The 13,144-nt window shown below is 37.4% G+C and overlaps 1 protein-coding gene across 13 annotated transcripts in view; it reads left to right on the forward strand.

Moving 5' to 3' along the window:
• tns1b (tensin 1b) overlaps nucleotides 1-13,144 on the forward strand; it is a 254,799-nt gene that overhangs the window by 208,626 nt on the left and 33,029 nt on the right. For all 13 annotated transcript variants that reach the window (XM_015359171.2, XM_015359174.2, XM_006636697.3 and 10 more), the window contains one exon: nucleotides 8,668-10,281. In XM_015359171.2, the coding sequence (XP_015214657.1) occupies nucleotides 8,668-10,281 (1,614 nt within the window). The remainder of the gene's footprint in view (nucleotides 1-8,667; nucleotides 10,282-13,144) is intronic.

The following is a 13,144-nucleotide window of genomic DNA, read 5'->3' on the forward strand; positions in this document are numbered from 1 at the left end:
AGCTTGGAGCTCCACCCCTTGGTTAACTCCTCACTCTGCATGGGGGACCCAGCCTCCTAGCTCTGTAAGCAGAGTTAAATCAGATCTCACTATACCTACAGTACATGCTCCAGCAACATCCTCAAATGCAAAATGCATAAAAACAACTGAGGGTGTAAATTCAAAGAACCACTGTATATACAGCCTAAGACTGCATGTGAATTTATAGACACAATTTAACAAGCAGGTAGTGGTGTATTAATTTCCTTGACTGTCAAGAAATTAATTTTTAACTTGATAATCTGGAAACTTCCTAATGGTATCTGGTTGAATCTTTAAATAGTTCATTTATTGTCTATTGAATGTACCCATCCAAAAAAGATCTGGTTCTGGTATTTCTTATTATAGTTTCTAAAAATCAATTTGATCAAGAGTGGACAAAACTTCAAGCTGAAACCCATGTGTGTTCAGTCAACCTGTTAGGCAGTTTACCAGATCTGTCCATTACTCAACATAGCAAGGGAGTGAAAATAACACATTCCAGAATGAATCACACTGAAATCCACTGGTAACCGTATTAGGTAGAGAAGGCAGTTTTATTAACATTCTGCATTTCAAAGATGACAAGATGCCTCTGAGATTTATGTTATGTAGTACACATCTCTTAGTAATATTTAATTTTAACAAACATATTACCTCACTTTAAAAATCCCACCCATGTCTGAAACAGAAGGAACATTTTGTACCATTTTATTGACTGCATTTCATTTTATTGGCATGAGCTTCATCACTAACTTTTCTTGGCTGTTCCAGACTTTCCACAGTGGGTGTCACTACTCAACTGACAATGGTATCTATCAATCTATCTCATCAAATACACTTGGCTTAGAGAACCTACACGCTGTTATTACAAACAGTTTAACCTTATATTTTTTAATGCTGTTTAAGTTCTAGAGAGATGACAACAGGCAAGTTCAATCAGTCTCGAGATGCCCTAAATCGTAATCATTTTTGACATAACTTTGTCACATTAGAAATTATAATGTGAACTACACAGTTCAAATTATAGCCCCTTAGCCACTTTTCTCCCTCACATTCATCTTTTGCATCCCTCTTGCACCCAATCTCCACCTTTGCAGCCGCCCCTTGGACACTCCTCACTCTGCATGGGGTTCCCAGCCTCCTCGTCCTATGGTCAGGTGGTTAGCCCTCAGCCAAACAGGTTAAGTCAAAGTTTGCTATGACTAAAACACTCAATGAACTTACTTCTTGGATGTTGTTATTCCTAGTTTAAAAATGCTAAAGACAAAAAACTAGTTTTAGTTGTTACAAAGAAGTCTCTTGACTTGTTGAAGTTTAAGCATCCTTTTGGTTTTTGCAACTTGCAAATCAAATATTTTGCTAGTTAACTATTTTTTTAAATGTACTGTGATTCAGCTCTTGAGTCTTGGAGAAAATCTGTACTGAAATGATCCTGACATGAGAGTTTTCTGTTAATGGCTAAACCATTCCATAATATGTTATTAATTAAACAGCTACCATCATGCAGTATGGAGCAAAAGGCTGAGATGAAAAGAAACAGCATAAGTTATTTTCAAACCCTGTGCATGAGGTATGAATAAACAAAAAAAGTATTTGTTTAAAGCACACGATAGAAGCATGTACTGTAAGCATACTGTATATGACATAAATACAATGTTATAGGAAAAATGGTTCCAATATCCTTCTACATACAGGTATGACTATTATGTTTATTATTTCTTTCATTTTAGCATTGGTTTTGAGTTCTTTTCTTCATACATTTTATCAGTATCTTTACATAAAGGGCAATGTTTAATTGTTTTGCAATAAAGAACCTATCCATCCATTTTCAGTCACTTTCACTTTATATTTGAAAGATCACAATGAGCCAGTGTCTAATTTGGCAGGCAGCAGGTCCAAGGTCAAGGTGGTATTACACCCTGGATGGAACTCAAATGCCTCAAATGCCAAGACACATACACATCCAGTATACATAAGGAGGTGTGGCAGAGTAGCTAGAGAGTGAGGAAGTACAGTATGGCAATTTAGAGACAGTCATGAACCACCCAATGTCCTCAATATTCCGGTTGGGAAGAAACCAGAGTTCTAAGAAAAATCATCAGGACGTGGAGACATCATTCAGGTTCCATGTACAATTTGCTCTAGGCTCGTCATTGTGCCTTCTTATAATAAATAATGCCACACAAATTTGACAGTAGGAACTTCTATAGAGGAAATTGCAAATGCACTATTGTTGCTCCTTTAAGTAAAATATATAATAATAATTGTAAATGGAAATAAAAAAAATAATTTAAAATGATTTATAAGATTATATGAACTACCAATGTTGTTGTAATTATTATTGTTATATTTTTACACATCTTCTGAAATAGAATTGGACTAGGTAATGTTGAAGTGGAAAAAAACATCATAGAAGTATAATCCCCTCTGACACATATAACAGAAAATTAAATCAATCTTAATCAAATGAATCTCTATTTCAGTTCATTATTTATTGGAAGAATAAGAGAGACTGCTGTGTACATGCGCGGTTTTCACCTGTTGAGCTGTTGAGCAAAGTATTGAGTCATAAAAGAAGCAATTTCTTTTCAAAAAGATTGATTTTCTTTTATCCTAATCATGTTCTTTCATTACCTAATACTCAATGAGTCTCTCATAGGCTTGCTGCCACTCTGTTCTCTTCAATCCCACCCTTTTCCCCACCCAGCTAACAGAGGGTGTGGGTCCCTAAACTGAGACACAGATTGTTTCTGTTTTCCGATGGAACGTTCAACAGCTGGAAAAATTTTTCCCTTTCAGATTCGTGGCTGTTTTCCATTTTGCATACAGTACTGGAGTCTAACACCTTTTTTCTTCTTTTTAAAGCAACCTTCTGTTTGTATTTTAGCTTTCTTCTCTGTATGCATACAGTATGTATCCATATATGAGCTGCGTTTTGTTTTGTATTCTAAGTATGAGAGAACAGAGGGGACATATCAGTCTGTTGTATACTGACTGTAGACTGGCCTGAGTGATGTCATGCTATGAGGCACATAGCTGTAAGATGATAAAGTCCTCCCCAGGGGGGGGACTCCCACTAAGAAGGGTTGCATTCAGACTTTGCTGAACCAAATCAATCCAGGCTCTGGAAAGAGCTGTAGGGAAGGACACGGCACAAGAATCCAGGACCTGTCTTCCTGTGTACTTTATAGAGCTGCAGCTGCTCCTGTAAAACTATGTTTATGTACAGGAGAACGTCCATTTTAGAATTTTAAAACAAACTATGTGTTTCTGTTCTGTAATCTGCAAAGTTAATTTGTCTGGATTTTCAGGAGAGAAACAACAAGACAGGTAGGTAATTATTAATTGTATTAAATACAGACAGGTGGAAATTCTAATGAAAAAAAATCAGACTACTTACAAAATTAATTTAGCATAGCTTTTGCTTACTGTAATGTTTGAATCATACTGTATGCTGCTGTTGTTATCCTACACATATTTTCGTAGTTGTGCAGAAATTGATTGGTGAACTGTACAATAATAGCCATTTCATAACATTTTTCCCATGGTTAAGAAGGTGGATTTTTAAATGGCTTTTAGTTGATGATGCAATGGGAATGTTCACATTCGTAATGAAGCTAATGGAAGTTTTAAAATAACAAAATGCTAGGTTTGCATAGTCTCCTGTGCATAGCAGAGTATCCTGAACTCATTTCTACAGTAGTTTGATTCTATAGACTCTTTGGAACTTCCTGGAGTTGTCATTGACAACTGCAGCCAAATTTATAGATAGGGATGAGGTCCATTTTTTCCAAAAATCGTGTGTAAACGACTAAGGAAGCGCCTGGGTGTGTTGTAAAAATGAAACAAAATCACTGAAGAGTCTTGTCTATCTATAAAATAGATTTAAAAGAGCAGCAACATTTTCCTATTGTATTTTTGTTACAGAAATTGTTTAAATCAACAGTGTCACATTAAATTATGTATATTTCTTTTACAGCTTTTAAATAATGGTATAATAAGTAGAAGAACTAAAGTATTTGGTGAGAAAGTTTCTGTATATCTTACTGTGTTTAAGAATGCATTCACGTCTGTAGAAGCCATACTGTAATTTTATTTTTGATATATTGTATCTCAATTTGCTAACCCTGCATTTTTAAAACTGGGATTTTGGGGCATTTTAATACAGCTGTTAAGTTTGAAAAGCTCATTTATACAAAGGGCAACTGTGTGAAGTAAGACCCTAGATCAGTGATTCTCAAACTTTTTGGACCAAGTACCACCCCTGATCAAACCAAAGCATCCAAGTTCCACCTACAGTACAAGTCATTTTCTCATAGGAACCACAGAAAATCTCAATGACCAACATGAGCACACGCACACACACACTCTCACACACATATAATAAAAATAGCGCTGCACACTTAGATAATTTGGATAATACTGCCCTGTAGCCGTTTTCCGACGTTTGCTAACACTAGCAGTGCTGTCTGTGTCAGGTTCAGCACCAGAGCTAGTGTCAGTGGCCGATGTATAATACTCCTCGTTCTCAACAGGTGTGCATGATCTATTGGAGCTGGAGCTGGCGTCAGTACTCTTGGTGTCTATTCCTTTCAGCCACGACATAATACTTGATTTTTGTGAGGTATTAATTTTAGATAATTTGTTCTGTTGGAAAATGAGGCTCTAAGCTGTGTCTTTGAAAGCTCAAGAGGAGTATGAACACTGAAGTATTAGCATGAACTATATTGACATAGCTAAGTACATACTGTAGGCTGCGTATTTGACACATAAACTAATTTGATTAAAATAGAAAATATGAAAACCCGTCTCAAGCTTTCTGAAACCGATTACATTTTTACATAATTTTTAATGATACAATTTTTAATTCCCAATTTTTCAGTGAACACAACAAATTTCCAGGGTCATCTGACACATCACTTGGGTGCGCTCCACGTACTGTACCACCAGTGGTACACGTACCACAGTTTGAGAACCACTACTCTAGATGATTTTCAGCACACACTCCAAGTAAAAAAATATATTAAGTCTAAGAAAGTTAATCCTTTTACATTCTTATATATTTTTTAGTCTTGGGGAGTCAGTGCCCTGGTACATTCGAAAATGAAATATATTTTAAATATCTGTTTACATCACAATTATTTGCAAATTTGATTTTTCATTGGCTTCATTTGCATACAATGCCTGGGGCTATACTGTTAATGGACAAAGAGGTTCTGCTAATGATTTCAGTACAATATGCTACTAATTTAAATGACCAGTTGCCTATAAAAAATCAGTAACCACAGACTACACTCATGGTTCTGTGTTAAAATTTACAATCCCACTAATTCTGTAAAGCAGCTGTGTTGAGCATTGCTACAGAACAACCCAGAATTCTGAGGAGCTTACAAATCAAACAGCAAGAGAAACCTATCTCTGGACCTTTCAGTTTTAGTTGGGGACATAGTGAAGTGGGAGCCTGGACTTTTGATTGTGATTTGAGGTGCTGAGAGGTAGGTGTAACTACTAATGATAGATACTGTAAATCAAAACAGTACTACAGGTTTTGGTAAGTCTGAAGAACACTTCCAATGTTTACTTCTAACATTCATTGTTTTACATGGATTTTTAAAGTGGCAGAAATGTTTATTAGATTCCAGATGTATCACATCTAAATATTTGTATTTTAATTTCTTTTTTGTAAATATCAGAATATTGTGTTGAATTACCAATGATATCTATAGCTTACTGTTATCTAGGTTTAGTTAGTTGTTACTATTGTATAGGTTTAGTTAGAATCATTTGTGCAAGGTGGAAATACACTAAAGTGTAGGACAGTGATTAGTGTAGTCTGTATGCTCCAAAAAGTTTTACAGCACATAGACTGCAGCTGTTTTGTAGACAAGATAATTTCCGTCAATTATCTGGCATGCAGAAAGACACTGCAAAATCACATGGTGATAGACAGATGCAACGTGACAACTTCTTGGACTTTCAGAGATGTTGGCAGGTCTATTAATAGGCAGGGTCTGAAACCAAAGTCATATCATTGTTTGGGTCATGGTCAAAATGAAACCTTTGCTCATTGTCACACTTACGACTAACATGTTTTGACAATAGCTGACCAAGGGGAACAATGAGAACATTGTTAATTTAGCAGCACTGTAAACACAACGGCCTACAAAACTGACCAGTAGCAGTTTAGAGCTGTAAGTAGGAGGGAGCAGGCTGAGAAAACTTACTGCTTGTGTGTTTAGGAAATGTTTTGCTTTGATTCCAAGGAGTCAGGAAATACCATAAGGCACTTATTTCTTAAGACAGTTTTCCATTTCTGACTCATTCCTCTGGCTCCGTAACTCATAACTTTTCCTGGGAAGATCCTATTGCCTTTAAGGACTCATCAGAGATTTAGAAAGGCAGTGCTGAGAAAAAAGAGAGATGGTTATGTGGGACTATCTGGGCCTAATCAATACCAGACCATTTATGGAGAACTGGTAAGATTTTTCCAATGTAAAAGGTGCTATAGAGTTGGACTAAGTTTATTATATGTTTTCTACTATTGCACTGAAAAAATATATTCAGCATATATTCTTGCAGTTACTATATGAGCCTCTGGTAATTAGAGTGTGTGTATTTACAGTATTTTAACTCAAAATAAAGTTATAATTCAAAAACCAAAGCTATGTATCTATACTTCATGTATTTCAAAAGCAAGCACTGTGCCATAGAGACATCATTAATGTACAGAAATATTTTAAAAACAGCACAATGTTTATTAGATTCAATAACCAACAATAACCTCGAAAAGTGCTTTGCAGATGTATAAACAACCTCTAAAAAACTGATATTTTCAATGTACTATTTGACATTGAAACCCACAGAAGCCATGATTTCAAGTCTGGTTCAAAGGGAAAGAAGTAAATAAAGTTGTGCATCAGTATGGTATGCATTTCACAAAGATTACTTTATCTAAGCTCTATGTGTAATGACCAGGTCAGCAAAAGAAGAAGAAAAAGGTTTTGTTGGCACAAAAATTACCTTGTTTCAATAATTGAACAGCTTTTAGTTTTCTGATGGGTTTTTTATTCCCCCCTCACTGTTATTTTTTTGTGTTTGAGAAAACTGGCAGATGCATTCTGCATTTTCTGTGAAGTCAGCACATTAAGCCAAGGACTTCAGGTGTTAATAATTAGCATTCTGGGTCTAGAAATTCAAACCCAGCCTTGTTTTCCCTAAACATATGCGACTTTGTTTTCTATGTTTTAAAGAAATAAAGAAACACTTGTTTTAATTCAATCAGATAAAAACAGGGTAATGATAATTGCTTACACTTAAATAGCGCTTTTATGGACACTCCACTCAAAGTGCTTTACAGGTAATGGGGACTCCCCTCCACCACCACCAATGTGCAGCATCCACCTGGATGATGCGACGGCAGCCATAGTGCGCCAGAACACTCACCACACATCAGATATCAGTGGGGAGGAGAGCAGACTTATGTAGCCAATTCATATAGTGGGATTATTAGGAGGCCATGATTGGTAAGGGCCAATGGGAAATTTGACCAGGACACCGGGGTTACACCCCTACTCTTTTCGGGAGACACCCTGGGATTTTTAAATGACCAGAGAGTCAGAACCTCAGTTTTACGTCTCATCCGAAGGACGGCACCTGTTTACAGTATAGTGTCCCCGTCACTATACTGGGGCATTAGGACCCACATGGACCACAGGGTGAGCGCCCCCTGCTGGGTCCACTAACACCTCTTCCAGCAGCAACCTTAGTTTTTCCCAGGAGGTCTCCCATCCAGGTAATAACCAGGCTCACACCTGCTTAGCTTCAGTGGGTTGCCAGTTGTGAGTTGCAGGGTGATATGGCTGCTGGCATACATGATTTTAATTGAAAATGTCTTATCTTGTAGTCAAATGTAGGTGGCTAGGTCAGAAATTATTATGGTCTTCAGTTACGGAGAATGTAAAGAGTGTTTAGAAAACCATAGAAAAGCCCATCATTTCTGGAAAGCACAGTTGGTGACAGCAAAAATAATTAAAAAAAAACAGTACTTAAACTTTGTTACTTTTTGTGGTCACCCACACCTTGTTTATGAGGATGTGAATGTTTGTGCAATTTTGTTAAGAGAAATCAAAGAGTCAGTTCAGTTCTTTACAAGGGAAAAGTTTCTATGATTGCCTTAGAGAGCTAGTATCACAATTTCAATTGTAGTCAATCTGTAGTTAGGATGTATGTTTCTTATTTTAATTTTATTTCATACTTGATCCTGTATTGGCCAGCACAGTGGTACGGTGGTCTTCATTGCTGTCTTGTAGTGATGGGGCCCTGGGTTCAATTCTGGATCTGGGGTGCTGTGTGTGTGGAGTTTCTACAGTATGTTCTCTGTGTGTTCACATGGGTTTCCCCTGGGTGCTCCGGTTTCCTCCCATAGTCCAAAGACATACTGGTACTGTAGGTTAGTTGGCTTCTCGGAAAACTGATCCTGGGTGTGAGTGAGTATTTGTGTCTGTGTGTGTCCTATGATGAATTGGCATCCTGTCCAGTTGCCTTGTGCCCATTGCTTGCTGAGTCTTAGATTAAGCATTTAGAAAATGGTCTTTATAGTTTTTAGGATTTAAATAAAACTCCTTTTTTTCCTTTGATTTATTTCAGATGTTGTTCACACACAAGGTCCTCTAGACGGCAGTCTCTACGCCAAGGTTCGTAAGAAGGAGTCCATTGAAGGAACAGTTACTGCCAACGGCCTTCCAGCAGTTGATCACGCGCTCTCTGTCAGTAGTGACTCGGGTAACTCCACTGCCTCTATCAAGACTGACCGGACCGATGACCCTGGGCATCAGGCAGCAACAGTCACTCAACCGCTAAGCCCTGAGGAAAAGAAAGAGCTTGATCAGCTCCTGAGTGGCTTAGAGGCACCAATGAATCAACAGAGTTTCCTGGGCGCTTTGGCTGGAGGGGGAGGAGGAGGTGGTGTGCGTCATCTAGTACCAGCCCAAATCCATGTTAATGGGAACAATAGTGCAGAGAGGGAAACTGACATTCTTGATGATGAGATTCCTAACAGTCAGGAGGCAAACAGTGTGGACAGCTTAGGGACGCTGTCATCCTTTGAGGGCAGAGCAACACCTGCAGAGCTCTATTACCCAATCGAAACAGTGATCAATGGGCAGGATGGCCCTTACCCAGAGAAAATCACCCTGGAAAAATCAGTGGGGATGCCAGTCCAGGGGGTCCGGAGCTCTGCCTCAGCTCAGGACCATATCATGGATTCAAACCTAGGCTCACCGCAGGGCAGCTATATTAACCAAAATGGCAACATTTACCGGTCACAGTCCTTTGGTGCACCTGGTGTTCCCAGTTTGGAAACTGTCCCTAAGCTGATGCCCAGGGCCCCTGCCAGAAGTACCAGCAGTAGAGAGGCAGTACAGAGGGGGCTGAATGCTTGGCAGTTGCATGGTCTTCCTGAAGAAGTGTCCCTTGATGGTGGTCACTCGAATCCCAGCTTGCAGACTCACAGCCTGCCTGAGTTTCCCCACACAGCTTCCCAGCAGGAAATTGAGCAGTCGATTGAGGCTCTGAACATGCTCATGTTGGACCTGGACCCTGCCTTGACACATCTTCCCAAGTCCTACAGCGCTCCACTTTCTACAGTCCAGGTATTCCCAGGAGACAGCAGTGTGGTAACCACTCAGCCTTCTTTCTCTCAGTTACCAGCCTATCAAGCAGACACTTCAGTGCCACATTATATCAATGAACCTTCTGCCAGCTATGGTCAGGGTCAACAAAGGCCCATCCCTACTGTCCATCCTACAACAGCTGCTGCCCAGAATTATTCAACAGAGCAATCTGCTGCTTTCAGTCCACAGAAGCCTGCAAATACATATTCGCCAAGCTCTGCAGTTTCATCTGAACCATACAATGCACTCAGTTATGGGCAACAGAAACCCAGCAACATAGGTCCAGCAAGCACAGCAGCCCTGCCCTATTCAACAGAATCATCTACAGCTGCATTTGGCCAGCTCCAGTTGAGGCCCCTCAACACTTATCCCACAAACACTGCATCCTACTCTCCTGAGCTCCAGGAACATGACTTCCATGTCTCCTCACCATATGTGGGACTCCCTCGCAGCTACAGTGCAGCAGGGGGCAGTGCTTCCTCTTCCCCATTGCCCCCCGTCACTTCCCAGTCTCCACCACCACCCAAAGAAGTGGAGCCTGAAAAGGAACAGTACAACTTAGAGGGACTGGTGGCTCACCGTGTGGCTGGTAAGAACAATTTTACACTCATTTAATTTTTTAGTAGAACTGGGTTTGACAAATGTATGGTGCAATACCTGAAATACACTGTATTATTGTATTTTAATAGGGATATAGAAGAAGGAAAATGTTATATATTCAATTTGAAGAATACGATAAAAATGACCAGCTCAGCTGCAATACAGTATATACTTTCAAAATGTGTATTTTATTTTTTTATATACACAAGATTGGTATAAGGAATGCTGGCTTCCTTGCTTTTGTATTTTCAATACTGTATAACTACTACTGTATCTCATATCAAGGAAGGCCAACTCTGGTCCTATGGCTGCTGTCCAGTAGGTTTTATAGGTCTCTCTTCCTTCTTTGTAAGAACTTGGAAAGGTTTAAAAAATTGTCCATTTGAAATGGCTTGAAATGCATCCTGCTTTAAGTCTTTATCTGGTTGTTTGCATTCAAACATCAGTATGTTTCACTTGTATTAAAGGTATTCCCAGAACATATTTGTTCCAAGGAAAGCCTTCAGTTTAGAGTATATTGTCCAATACTTTAATATTTTTAAAGATAAACAGTATTGTAGGTAATAATTTAATAATAGGACCTACAACCACTAAAAAGGTGAAACCATTTACTTAAATATAGCCTATAAGTAAAAAAAAAATATTTAATTGTGTTACTGAGAGCTTGACTGGATCAAAAATCAGCAGGTGTATGGGTCTCCAGGACAAGGATTGGAAATCCTTCACCTAAAGTATTATGGTACATTGTGCTACAAAAACAAATGCAAAAATAAAATACATTTAACTTGCATTTCATATCTTTGATACCAGAATTACTGATTTGTACATGTTCATGAAAGCAGTTATTGTGGAACTTGAAAGAGATTTGTTTTACATTTTACTTGACCCATTTTTCAATATACTTTTGACATTGTTGTTGATTGGATTGTATGATATTCAAAAAACAACCCTTTGAGAAATTTAGCTGGTTTTATTAATAAAATATCATGGATTTGACCTCCATAAAATGATACAGCATGAAAAAAAGAAGAACAGTTTTGTGAAATATAATATTTTACATTTCAAATCCTGTTAATAGACTTTAAATCCGGAGTGAAATTCTTCCAGCGTGTTTTAGAATGTCTAGAACTTTAAAGTCTTTCAGAGTCATCTTTGGATTTCCAACATATTTTATACAGAGGAAAAGCTGTTGCTTCCTAGATTTTGTTTCTTTGGCCACTTATATTTAGAGACATTTTTTACCACAATAGGTCTTATTTTTTATTATAGTGTTGGCACTTGTACAACAGTTTGGCATCATAATAACTGCATTGTTCAGTGCTAAATGCTTGTAGTCCAAGCTTGGGAAACTGTTTCTGCTGTCTACATTGCTGCCCTGCACAGTTCACAGAACAAGTGGTTATATGGAATGAATAGAATAATAAGGTGCGTGTGCTGTATATCCGGCTTCCTACATGGTAAAAAAAAAAAATCATTTTGATCTAATTTGATTTGAGTTGTTGATTATACAGATTGATAATACTACTCTTTTTTGTCCTTAGCTAAAATACAACAAATTCTCTGACACAACTTAAACCACAACCCTTCACAATTTAAAGGCAGGTTTCATTCTCAGTATTCAGGAAGAATTTTACAAGCATTATTTATCATGACCAGTAGTAGTGACTGCTGAATTTCTTCTGGATTTTCAGTTAATGATGTGACTGACACACCATACTGTTTGTCAATTGTCCACTATTTTCTGATGAAAATCCAGTTTCTTCAAAAATACCAGATGTAATTTATAAATTCAGCATAATCTTAACTCAGAAAAGCAATTGTTTTTTGTCTTAAAAACAAAAGAATAAGTTAATTATTGTCTTTTTGATTATATCTAGCAGTATTTCTGCAGTAGTCACATACTGTATAAAATAAGTGAATAGAAGTGCACTTACTTAAATCTCTATCTTCCTACTCTTTCTACTAATAAGGAAGAAATATTATATTTGACAAAAAATGTAGTAAAAGTACTTGACCGATTCTGAACATCCTACAGTAGCACTGTGAACTGTCCTACTGGAATATTTTTCACAATATTTCAATCAGATGGCACAGCCATCTAGTGGTTGCATATGGGAATTTTGTACTCAAATAATACCGTTCTGTCAAATTGTTCTCTAAGTCTTAAGTTTCTCACTCCCTAAGAAGCCACACACTCCTTTGGTTTTCATTCCTAAATGGATTGATTGAATTACTGCTTTAATTGCTATAGAAGCTATTAGGTTACCAATAAACTCTTCAGAACTGTGGCTTTCAAGAGACATCTGTTAAAATGTGGCTCATGAGTGGAATTTGTGTCATTTAAAAAGGTTTTCTTATTCCAGAGGAAATGTACATATTGTAGCAGATTGAAATTTGAATAAAAGATGTGTGGTTTAAACAGTGGTATTAGCTATGTATACCATATATAACATATACAGATTACAGAAGATTGAAAAAACATAGAACTGATTTTATTTCAAGTTCTTTATTGTTGTTGACTAAAATACAGCAGACTGCTGGGAATGTGGTTACCTTTTTTCTAAACAACCGAAGAAAGACTTTTGACCAAAACATCCTCATACATATTGTTTTTTTAATCATTAAAGCCTTGTGTATGACAGAAAAAAATAATTTTATTTTTTAAGCATTTACAGTATCTGTACTCAGCAGTGGAACCAACTTTATAGATATCAACAAAGTCAATATATGTCTAAACTTTTTTATTCAACCATACAAGTATTTCACTAGACATACTATTTAAAAACCTTCTAAATTGACATGAACATACTGTACAGTACATTTTATGCAGCATATTGCATACTCTTTCTAAC

Source organism: Lepisosteus oculatus, chromosome 12, assembly GCF_040954835.1.
Source record: "Lepisosteus oculatus isolate fLepOcu1 chromosome 12, fLepOcu1.hap2, whole genome shotgun sequence".
NCBI lineage: Eukaryota > Metazoa > Chordata > Actinopteri > Semionotiformes > Lepisosteidae > Lepisosteus > Lepisosteus oculatus.